This window comes from Hyla sarda, chromosome 9 (assembly GCF_029499605.1).
Source record: "Hyla sarda isolate aHylSar1 chromosome 9, aHylSar1.hap1, whole genome shotgun sequence".
NCBI lineage: Eukaryota > Metazoa > Chordata > Amphibia > Anura > Hylidae > Hyla > Hyla sarda.
This window is the reverse complement of record NC_079197.1, coordinates 166,422,581-166,435,028: the sequence shown is the minus strand read 5'-3', so window position 1 is coordinate 166,435,028 and position 12,448 is coordinate 166,422,581. Positions and strand designations below refer to the sequence as shown.

The 12,448-nt window shown below is 44.8% G+C and overlaps 1 protein-coding gene across 1 annotated transcript; it reads left to right on the top strand.

Annotated features, from left to right (window-relative positions):
* Positions 1 to 6,505: 6,505 nt before the first annotated feature.
* LOC130292002 (olfactory receptor 6C1-like) lies at positions 6,506 to 7,423 on the top strand. The gene has a single exon (XM_056541432.1). It carries the CDS (start codon positions 6,506 to 6,508, stop codon positions 7,421 to 7,423), a length of 918 nt encoding a protein of 305 aa, XP_056397407.1.
* Positions 7,424 to 12,448: the final 5,025 nt, after the last annotated feature.

The window sequence follows — 12,448 nt, the reverse complement described above, 5'->3', positions numbered from 1 at the left end:
CATACGATGGTAATCCGTTCCAAATGGACCATCGTTTGTTGAAACCATCGCATGTTGAGGGATCCGTGCAATGTAAAGTATAGGACAGTGGTCTACTACCTGCGGACCTCCAGATGTTGCAAAACTACAACACCCAGCATGCCCGGACAGCCGTTGGCTGTCCGGGCATGCTGGGTGTTGTAGTTTTGCAACATCTGGAGGTCCGCAGGTTGTAGACCACTGTTAAAGGAAGTTGTACTCACCTGTCCCCGCCGCTCCGGACCATCACCGCTGCCCTGGATGTCGCTGTCCATCGCTGTCGCAGCGTCCCCGAGGTGTCCCCGACGCTCAGGCAAGGCCCCTGCTTCCCCGGCATCCGCGCTCTCCGTTGCCGCCATCACGTTGCTACGCACGCCACTCCTATTGGATGATGGGACGGCGTGCGCAGCGACGTGATGACGACGATGGAGAGCGCTGACGATGCATGGGATCCCGAAGAGGACGCACCGGAGCCCCGAGGACAGGTAAGAGACATCACCGGAGCTCACGGGGCACCGTAAACGGCTATCCGGTTGCAGCTGAAGCCGTCTGCGCTGGAGGATAGCCATTTATGCGATGGCCCCGATATAAAAAAGTATCGTATATTGATGCTGCCTTCAACATGCGATTGCCTCTGAGAGGCCATCGTATCTTTAAATGATCGTATGTCGGGGTCATCGTAGGTCGGGGGGGTCACTGTATTTGCATTATTTTTTTACATTAAAGAAATAGTCTAATGAAAAGTATCTTCAGTCCGTTGTGCCCGGGCTGTAAAACTAAAGAAAATAAACTTTAACTCACCCTCCTGCATTCCCCTGTAGCGCCGCTACAGCTGTTCGGTCCTCTGGTTCGGTCCTATTCTTTCTTCCGTGTGTACGGATCGTCACACTGCGCTTAGCTTATTAGTGTGATGTTCTGTGCACACGGGAGTAGGAAGAAGACCAGACCGGAGGTCTTAGCAGCTGTAGGGGCGCTATGGGGGAACGTGAGTTAAAGTTTATTTATTTTTTATTTTTTTTGCATCCCGGTCACAACAGACTGAAGATACTTTTCAGTAGACTACTCCTTTAATGATGAGACACATTCCATTAATTTTTATAGAAGCATCAAAGATACCCTGGGGCTGTACATGAATATCTCTGGCACTTCCATAAAATGAATGGAGCGTATGTCATCTGCAGCATGCGCTCTCTCTGAGAGCCGGGGCCCTTTCTAGAGATCTGTGGATAGGAGATAAGTTGTTTTTCACCAGATCCTCATCTGGAGAAGGTTGAAGGGTGAAAACCAGGGAGCTACTTAGACATAGCTCTCAGGAGTGGCCTAAAGTTGGTGGCCCACATCCGCTGGTCATAACATAAGGGCTTGTTTTTTGCAGGATGGGTTGTGTTTTTGAATAGCGTCAATGTCAGATGGATACAACTTATTCATTAAGATTTTATTTACTGTTTTTGCTTCCACGGGCGTATGTATGATTAGTTTTTAATGTTTCACTTCTTTTGCTCAATAGCAAATATCATCGAAATGAGAGCCATAACTTTTTATTCTTCCACAGATATAGCCCCTTTTGTGGATAGCCACACTTTTTAAAATAACTTTTTCTAAGGATCTTTTTTGGAGCACTGGTTGCCATGGCCTCTAAATTGGTCATATTTTGGAGAACTTATTAAGCTGTTCATGATTCAGAATAAATAATATGTTAACTTTGTTGCATGTTTTGTTGCATTTATAAAAATGTCATATTCACATTATATTTAAACAGTAAAACATTTGTATTTTTAGAAAAGTGCGGGGGATTAATGTTTTTGTCCCACTAGGACACTTTGGAATATTTAGTATTGCATAGCATAACTGCCTGTCAGTGTCTGTCAGAGGCGTGGCCTATTAATTACCTAAAAGGTTAGGTCTTTATTCACACAAGCGTGAAGGTGGCGACGTTTCGGCTAGCTCACCTAGCCATTATCAAGCAATACAATAAGCAAACTTGTGAGTATATATGGCCACACAGGGCCAGTCAATTAGTGACGTCATATTAGAGCAATAAAGAAAAAACAGTACATCAAACATAAAAAACTGTGATTCATATACAATAGGTGTGGTAATAAGGCCTCCCACTTCGGGACGCTAAAGTGCCGTACAGTTAAAAACTGTCTAAAGCATTATAAAGATAGATACAATATAAAAGTGTCCATGTGCATATACATAATCCTAATTGCCTGGGCGGGGACACGGGCACTCACCGGGTTGGTGGAAAAGACGGCAGGTAAACAAAGGCCATGTGTTATGGCATCCGAGACGCTGACCCTGTCAGCGTTCACTCTGGAGGCGGAAGGGGCGTCGCTACAACGGTATCAGCTGATTGTTGCTGGGTTACATGTAAGCTTCTGCCTGCGCAGGCGCTCTGAAGCCTCTCGTTTCTCCACAGCCATCTTCGTATAGGGCAAAGGATCACAGCAGTCTCCACATGTTCTTCTAGCACAGAGGTCAGACAGGGTTGCCACGGATCCCGTAGACCGCCCTGTTAACCCTTACCTGTCCGCCACTGGTCCCACCGAAATCAGCGGTTACCCTTGGCAACAAGCTGTAGCTGTTGGTCCTCCTCCAGAGAAATAAAATGAAAATTGCACATCTGTCTTCTATTCCATATTCGGTGTTGCCCGTGTCCACCGACCTGCAGCAATATAAAATATAAAAAATATTAAAATCATAATTTACAAAAAATTATTATTTTACACAGAAAAATCTTCATCTTATCACAAAGTCGATATAACAGGATCTATGCGTTACATATATCGTGGGTGATCTTAAAGTCTACGTTCAGCCCATGTGGCCTTAATGAATTAAGTTCGTAGATCCACCATAGTTCTCTTTTTTTAAGAATAGCTGTTTGGTTACCTCCCCTTTTGGGTCTAGTAATATGATCCAATAACATGAATTTTAGTTCCTTCTCAGTGTGTCCCGCTTCAAGAAAATGTTTAGGTACTGGTAAATCAGTGTGTCCTTTACGTATAGTGTACCTATGCTGGTTAATCCTTGTTTTTGCATCTAGGGTGGTCTCCCCCACATATAGTAACTGTCAGGGTGAATTTTATGCTTTCAACCATGCTGTTCAGGAAGTCATGAAATGCATGTAATTCTTCAACTGTCCCGGTCCAAATCAAGAAAACATCATCTATGTAGCGCCACCACCTCAGCACATGGCTGAAGTGGTGGCATCCATAGATGATGTTTTCCTCAATGTGCGCCATATAGATGTTGGCGTATGTGGGCGCCACATTGGTCCCCATGGCCGTACCCATGCGTTGTACATAATGTGAATCAGTGAACATAAAATGATTTTTTGTTAATACTATCTGAAGAAGTCAGGAGGGGGAGGGGGTCAGTGACGAATCATATTTCAATATTCTTAGATAATGTCCTCAGACCATATGCCTCTTCAGCGAAATCATTTATCAGGGACACCGGTGACTTTTTGAACAGGTTGAATGAGGTATGGGTCCCGGAGGGAGCCATTTTGGCCTTGTTCGATGTTGTCAGCCTGTACACCTCCATACCACATGATGGAGGTGTACAGGCTGTAGCTGCCATTATTTCCAGTGATTTTTCACTGGAGAAAAGGACTTTTCTCACGAAACTTCTTCAGATAGTATTAACAAAAAATCATTTTATGTTCAATGATTCACATTATGTACAATGCATGGGTACGGCCATGGGGACCAATGTGGCGCTCACATATGCCAACATCTATATGGCGCACATTGAGGAAAACATCATCTATGGATGCCACCACTTCAGCCATGTGCTGAGGTGGTGGCGCTACATAGATGATGTTTTCTTGATTTGGACCGGGACAGTTGTAGAATTACATGCATTTCATGACTTCCTGAACAGCATGGTTGAAAGCATAAAATTCACCTTGACTCTTTCTTCCACTACAGTTAATTTCCTGGACACTAACGTTATCATCACAGGACACCAACTGCATACAGATATTTACATAAAACCAACGGATTGCAACTAAACATTAAGGTTCGACAGTAATCACCCAAGGAGCATGATACGCTCGTTACCCATCAGTCAGATGACTAGAGCTAAACGTATCATTAGTGACAACCAACACATAAACCGGGCATTGAACACAATGACACAAAATTTCATTAGGAGAGGTTACCCTAAACATTTGATAAACAATTGTAGATCAAAAGTATCAAGTATGGAGAGACAGGAGCTACTCAAGAACCGGGGACCCAAGTCCGGGGAGAGGGTGGCCTTTGTCTCCACATACTCAGAGACATCACAGATAATAACCAGTCTATTGAGAAAACACTGGCACATTCTTAGTGAGGGACATGATTGTATTGCCGAATTTGATAATCCCCCCCTGATGTCATACAGAAGGGGGTGTAATCTCAGGGATAAACTTGTAAAGAGTGACGTAGCTCAGGTTAAATCTTCACAAACTTATTTTCTTGGAGTTAACAAAGGTTCTTTTCCGTGCCGCTCTTGCATCAATTGTTCATATATGCATAAGGGTAATGAGTTTATACATCCAAAGACGGGAAAGAAGTACAAGTTAAGGAATTATGTTGCATGTACAACAGATCACGTGATATATGTCCTTTGGTGTCCCTGCCAGTTACTATATGTGGGGGAGACCACCCTAGATGCCAAAACAAGGATTAACCAGCATAGGTACACTATACGTAAAGGACGCACTGATTTACCAGTACCTAAACATTTTCTTGAAGCGGGACACACTGAGAAGGAACTAAAATTCATGTTATTGGATCATATTACTAGACCCAAAAGGGGAGGTAATCGAACAGCTATTCTTAAAAAAAGAGAACTATGGTGGATCTACGGACTTAATTCATTAAGGCCACATGGGCTGAACGTAGACTTTAAGATCACCCACGATATATGTAACGCATAGATCCTGTTACATCGACTTTGTCATAAGATGAATATTTTTCTTTGTAAAATAATAATTTTTTATAAATTATGATTTTAATATTTTTTATATTTTATATTGCTGCAGGTCGGTGGACACGGGCAACACCGAATATGGAATAGAAGACAGATGTGCAATTTTCATTTTATTTCTCTGGAGGAGGACCAACAGCTACGGCTTGAGGCTACATCTATCCACTCTTGCCACAACATATTATGGACTAGGTTCACTTCTCCGGAATCTTGTTTTGTGCACCCTGTTGCCAAGGGTAACCGCTGATTTCGGTGGGACCAGTGGCGGACAGGTAAGGGTTAACAGGGTGGTCTACGGGATCCGTGGCAACCCTGTCTGACCTCTGTACTAGAAGAACAGGTGGAGACTGCTGTGATCCTTTGCCCTATACGAAGATGGCTGTGGAGAAACGAGAGGCTTCAGAGCGCCTGTGCAGGCAGAAGCTTACATGTAACCCAGCAACAATCAGCTGATACCGTTGTAGCGACGCCCCTTCCGCCTCCAGAGTGAACGCTGACAGGGTCAGCGTCTCGGATGCCATAACACATGGCCTTTGTTTACCTGCCGTCTTTTGCACCAACCCGGTGAGTGCCCGTGTCCCCGCCCAGGCAATTAGGATTACGTATATGCACATGGACACTTTTATATTGTATCTATCTTTATAATGCTTTAGACAGTTTTTAACTGTACGGCACTTTAGCGTCCCGAAGTGGGAGGCCTTATTACCACACCTATTGTATATGAATCACAGTTTTTTATGTTTGATGTACTGTTTTCACTTTATTGCTGTAACATGACGTCACTAATTCACTGGCCCTGTGTGGCCATATATACTCACAGGTTTGCTTATTGTATTGCTTGATAATGGCTAGGTGAGCTAGCCGAAACGTTGCCACCTTCACGCTTGCGTGAATAAAGACCTAACCTTTTTTGCATCTTATGGGAGTGCGGTTGCCTTTCGTTCATTACTTGGGGAGATTCGTGACCGGGATCTGCAGCAACTGAACGCACCCTAACATCATTGCACCTACCCTGCGAGTGCTGCTCTCTTGGACTTTTTTCTATTAATTACCTATCTATGGCAGATCCTGGGGCTATTTATAGGCCCTCAGCTACCATTATAAGCCATTGAGACTATGAGATCTCATCATGGGGGTGTCAGATGAGTAACAGGGGGAACTTCCTTACTTTGTCGATCTCTTTAAATCCTGTGCCCAAGGTATCTAAGGGGTTAAACAACCAACATGGACAGTTCTTCTGTTCCTGTCATTATAGAGGAAACCTGACTGTCATTCATAGCTGGGCTCCCCCTGTTGTGCCCACTTGATCTTCCTGGTGTAAGTGTTCATTATGCAACCTCTAGGCAAGGCCGTCCATGATGTAGAACGATAAGAAGCTAACAGGAAATACTTTTGTGGTACTATTTATGAAGGGTATTTTGGTGGTACTATTACAGAAGGAAAGGTGAGCATTACAGCATACATATATTAAAGTAATTTCTCTTTCAGATACTTGACCTTGGCAACAATGCAAACAAACCAGACCCTGATCAGATATTTTATCATTAAGGGGATATCGGACGACCCCCACTTGCAGTTTCCGATCTTCTTTGTGGTTCTCCTGATTTATCTCACCACCATATCTGGTAACTTGACCATTCTCATTGCTTGTAGGGCACCTCATCTCCACACTCCTATGTATTTCTTCCTGGGCAACTTGTCCATAGTAGACATCTGTTTTTCTACAGTTACCTTACATAGGATCCTCACAAATTTCATCACTGGGGATAAAACAGTCTCCTTTCTTGCCTGCATGGTACAGATGTACATGTTTGGTTCCTTACAAGGTCATGAGCTTTCAATATTGACCGCCATGAGTTATGACCGCTATGTGGCCATCTGTAAGCCTTTACAATATCACCTGGTTATGAACGCTAGAATGTGCGGATTATTGGCAGCTGCCTCTTGGATTGTAGGATTTGTGCAAGTCATTCCTCCTTTTGGGATAGTATGTAGTTTTTCTTGCTATTTCTCTACTGAGATCAACCACTTCTTCTGTGACATAATCCCTGTGATCAGAATTTCTTGTGAAGACACCACTTTTGTTCAAATACTCATCTACATCGAAGGGATATTTCCCATGATAATGACACCATTTCTCCTTATGTTTGTGTCTTACATATTTATAATACGCGCCATATTAAGGATACGCTCAAGCTCTGGAAGACTGAAGACCTTCTACACATGTTCCTCTCACCTCACAGTGGTCGTGTTGCTATTTTCAACACTTTTTGGACAATATTTGACCCCCAATAGTAGCACTTTAGAGTTTAAGAAACTTTTTGCTCTGTTCAACACGGCCGCTGTTCCTCTGCTCAATCCTGTGATCTACTGCCTTAAGAATAAAGATGTGAAAAGGGCTCTGATAAGAAAGAAGGGAGCCTAGACCCCTGTTAAAATTGTGCGAAGATTACAGTGGTCTACCCTTAGAAATGGAAATCTTATTCAATGCTATTAAAGGGGTTGACATGCTTAGAAAACTCATTTTGAATACTCTAAGTTACGTTGGGGGTTTAAGACCACCAATAAGTCAGAGCAGAGGATGTCTACAAAGAGAGTCTCTCTATGAAGAAAAAATCTCGTCCAGCCCATAGACAGACCATTGACTTTCCTAATAATTTTAAATGACTTGGTTTTATAATGATCTACACACTTGTTTAACGTTTTGCCTCCTAGTATAGTCGTAACGAAAGCAAAGTTAGGGGACTATATTCCTTCACTGTTTTGGTAGCTAAAATGACTTTGCCAATGGTCATCTCACTTTTAACTTATAACTGAATAGACAAAAGGAAAGAGGAGCACGATCATAGTGTGTTACCATAGATTATATGAAAGGAAAATGAGGATCAATTACTCTCACCAGAGTTGGTTATGCTCAGATCATAACATCTACAACAGCATGTCACTGAGCAGGTCAGCAGCCTTGGATCACCCGATCCTCCCAGGGAGTCGTCAAACAGTAGTAGGTTCAGTAGTGAATAAATAAAAAATCTCCAATCCAGGCGCTTCTCCTATAAAATGGCTTTCTTTATTTCAACATCATGGATATAAAAAGGAAGGTAGTAGCACTCCCAACGCATTTCTAGTTCGGACAAAGCTCTTCATCAAGATGTGCATCTTGATAAAAAGCTCTGTCTGAGCTATAAACGCATTGAAAGTCCTTTTTATATCCATGATGTTGAAATAAAGAAAATCATTTTATGGGAGAAGCACCTGGATTGGAGATTTTTTATTCATTCACTACTGAACCTATCACTTTTAACTTAGGCAGTAATGGATTAAGCTTGGTGGAAGCCCTCATACCACTTATGGAAAATGTACCTGCCAAACCCCCTTTTGAGATAGGTTCCGGCATTTAGCATTGTGAACTACAGTCTTTGAGAGCGATAGAGATGGTCAAGCTTATGACTACCTTCACCTAAGCGTACCGAACATTTTGAGCAAAGTTTTTACCATCAGGCCATGAAAAGTTTACATGTTTACACATAAATTATATTTTAGAACCAATTTTCTCCCTTTTACAAGGGACAAAGTGATAATTGCACCCCAAATTTTGTTACACAAGTTCTCATGAACATGCCAGAGGCCCATTTGTAGAATTGGCTTCAACGGAACCCGGCTCAACGGCGCTGATCGACCACAACAGGTGTATGGAAAAAAGAGGATTTATTGACCAGAATGCAATGCGGTTTCCTGCACATTGTAATGTAATGGCTCCGCCCCCGTGACATCACAGCCCGCCCCCTTAATGCAAGTCTATGGGAAGGGGCGTGGCGGCCACCACGCCCCCTCCCATAGACTTGTATTGAAGGGCTGGGCCGTGACGTCACAAGGTGGCAGAGCCGTGACATCATGATGCTTCGGCCCCTGTATCGCCCATCATTACGCACAGAGCGAGTTTGCTCTGTGCAGTAATGATAACGGGGTGCTGCAGCGGAGAATCTGTGGGTCCCCAGCAGCAGGATAGGGGATAAGATGTCCAGGGGTGGAGTACCCCTTTAACATCCACAAGGTGCTTCTTCATGTCTTAGTCCTAAGTCAGGTAGAACACTAGAGGAACATTTAGGATATGTCTAAAAACAAAAAAAAAATGGGGTAAATATGGATTAACCCCTTAAGGACAATGGACGTACTCCTACGCCCCCGTTTCCGAGTCCTTAAGGACCGAGGACGTAGGAGTACGTCCTGTCCATTACCGCCCCCCCCCCCTACCCCTCCCTCCCCAAAGTGGCCACACCAATCACAGAGTAATGGGAGGGGATGATGGGGGCTAGGAGCATGTTGCTCCGTTCTGCCCGCCATTCCACAGAGATCTGGTGAGCAGGACGGAGCCCCGTGCTGCCCACCATCCCCTCAGTAAAAAAAAGTGCCCCTTGCCCCCTTTCTGTGGCCCCTTGGCACAGAAATCCCCCAGGGTTAGTTTTAGGTTAGGTAGGGACAGGTTAGGGTTAAAACATTTTTTTTTTCAGTGGCCGGACCCCCCACTGACCTCTGCGCCCCCTGCCGCCACAAGCACTAATCAGTGCGCACACCACTGATTAGATAAACGCTTTTTTTTGGCGCAGGGCTTTTTTGCGCTAGAAGTCCACTTTTTTTAAAAAAAAAGTCCCCTTTTTATTTTTTATTTTTTTCTGTTAGGGCGGGTTAGTTTAGTTAGGTTAGGTTAGGGAGGGTTAGGGCGGGTTAGGGAGGTAGTCTCGCACCACACCACACACAGCACAAACATCAATAAAGTTTTCCCCCCCACACACACACACACCCGTATCCCCATTAGAGTAGGGAAATGGCCCGCAGAGTGTTTTCGGCGGAGGAGGCATATGACATAATTGCCTCCGACACCAAAAGCAGCTCAGATTACGATGAAGACCCCACCTTCCTTATTTCATCGTCCTCCTCATCATCTAGTTCTGATGATGAGCCACCAAGGTGGCGGAGACGCAGCCGTGCGGCGCCGCAAACCTCCTCTGTCCTTGACCCTGTGCCCCATGCTAGTATGAGTCCCCCTGGCGCTTATACTAGTGAAGCCCCCCAGCCAAGATCACTGGTACGAGCCCGTGATTCCTGAGTTTGTTGGCGACTCAGGAATCAAAACTAACATTGCCGGGTTCACTGAAAAGGACTTTTTTGCTCATTTTTTCAGTGACGACTTTGTTAATTTGATAGTTACACAGACGAATCTGTATGCCCAACAGTTCGTCGCCGCTAACCCGGGCTCACTTTTAGCTAGACCCGGCGGCTGGACTCCAGTCGATGCAGCCAAAATGAGGACCTTTTGGGGCCTCGTGCTGCATATGGGTATAGTTAAAAAACCCAGTGTCAGGCAATATTGGAGTGGGGACATCTTTTACCAGACACCGTTCTACAGTATGGCCATGGCACGTTCCCGGTTCTAGGCCATTCGGAGATGTTTGCATTATGCTGATAATGCTGCATGTCCCCCCCCCCCCCCGAACTGATCCTGCATATGACCGCCTGTATAAAATCAGGCCGGTCATCAATCACTTCGGGGCCAGATTTTGGGAGGCCTATGTCCCGGGGCGGGAGGTCTCTATTGATGAGTCTCTCATCAGCTTCAAGGGGAGACTCAGCTTACGGCAATACATCCCTACCAAGCGGGTGCTGTATGGCGTGAAGATGTATAAACTTTGCGAGAGTACCTCCGGGTACACTTGCAAGTTTATAGTGTATGAGGGACAAGATTCCCGTTTTGAACCCCCAGAATGTCCCCCCACTCTGGGTGTTAGCGGGAAAATTGTTTGGGGCCTTTTGCACCCATTTCTAGATAAAGGTTACCACCTTTACGTGGATAACTTTTATACTAGTATCCCTCTCTTCACATCCCTCGCGCCAGATCCACGGTCGCTTGTGGGACAGCCCGGAAGAATCAAAGAGGCCTTCCGCCCTATCCCCTACATGCTCCTATCCCCCGGGGTGAGTCCTGTGCCTTTTCCCATGAGAACCTGTTGTTGGTCCGGTATAAGGACAAGAGGGATGTCCTTATGCTCATCACAATTCATGGGAATGGCAGCACCCCTGTCCCTGTGCGAGGTACCTCGGAACCGGTCCTCAAGCCCGATTGTATTCTGGACTACAATCGGTATATGGGGGGAGTTGATCTTTCTGATCAAGTCTTCAAGTCATATAATGCCATGCGAGTTTGGTATAAAAAGGTTGCGGTCTACATGGTACAGGTTGCCATGTACAACTCTTTTATACTGTACAAGTACGCTGGCAACACAGGGACATACCTGGAGTTCCAAGAGGTAGTTCTAAAGGCCCTCATCTATGGTGACCGCCAAGGAGCGGGTCAGAGCACCTCTGGAAATTTAGGTCCCCGGATCGTCCCCGGCCAACACTTTCCAGGTGTGATCCCCAACACTGGAAGGACGGGACGAACCCAGAAGAAATGCAGAGTGTGTCACAAGAAGGGGAGACGGAAGGACACCACGTACCAATGTGACACTTGCCCCGATCCTCTGGGCCTCTGCATAGGCTGCTTCAGGGAGTATCACACTTCCATGGAGTATTACATTTTCCATCCTTTGCCCTAATTTTCATTCCCCAGAATTCGGCTTCAATTTACCAGTCCAGGGTACATTGACTTCCAAATTTTAAACCAAAACACCCCCCCCCCCCCCCCCCCCCAAAAAAAAAAAAACTTTTTCCCAATACCCCAATATCTTTTTTTATTTTTTTCCCCTAAAAAATGGGTCATGGGACACAGAGTTAACAGCACTGGAGGTTTGCAGTTGCCTCAAATGCGCAACGCTCTCTCTCCCCACCTGAGTGGGTTGCGCATTTGAGGTAACAGAATAGGGACGGCCCCACACATCCCCTTCCCAGAATGATGATTCAGAGTGTAGGGTTTGGGGCGGGCATCATTTTTACTTTTGGCTGTACTCTGGGTCATCATTCTGGGAAAATAATTGGCATATCAGTACTAAAATTGCAATTTTCTTCCCCCCCATAGTACACTTCATCCATTCCTGGAAAATAAATGAAGGGAACACCCATCTGTTCCAAATCTCCACTTCACCCTATACACCTTCCCTAGGGGGTGTAGTTTGTAATAGGTTCACATGTGGGTGTTCCTTTCTTGTATTTTCCTCTGAATGTATGTAACTGTTATGTCCGTAACAAACATCCGCCTCAAATGCGAAGAGTTCTCGTTGAGCTCTGTCGTATTTCTAGGCGACAATTCGGAGTCACATGTTAGTTGTTCCCAGAAAAATGAAGCAGAGCATAGGTTGAAAATTGCAATTTTCAAAAAGCTATCCTTCATCCATTCCTGGAAAATAAATTTAGGAAACCCCTGTGCGTTCAAAATGTCCTTTTTACCCCTATACCCATTCCTCAGGGTGGGTACTTTCTGTAATGGTGTCACATGTGGGTGTTTTATTTTTGTATTTTC

Coding starts and splice junctions, on each gene's coding strand:
- LOC130292002 (XM_056541432.1), top strand. CDS start 6,506: ATGCAAACAAACCAGACCCTGATCAGATATTTTATCATTAAGGGGATA.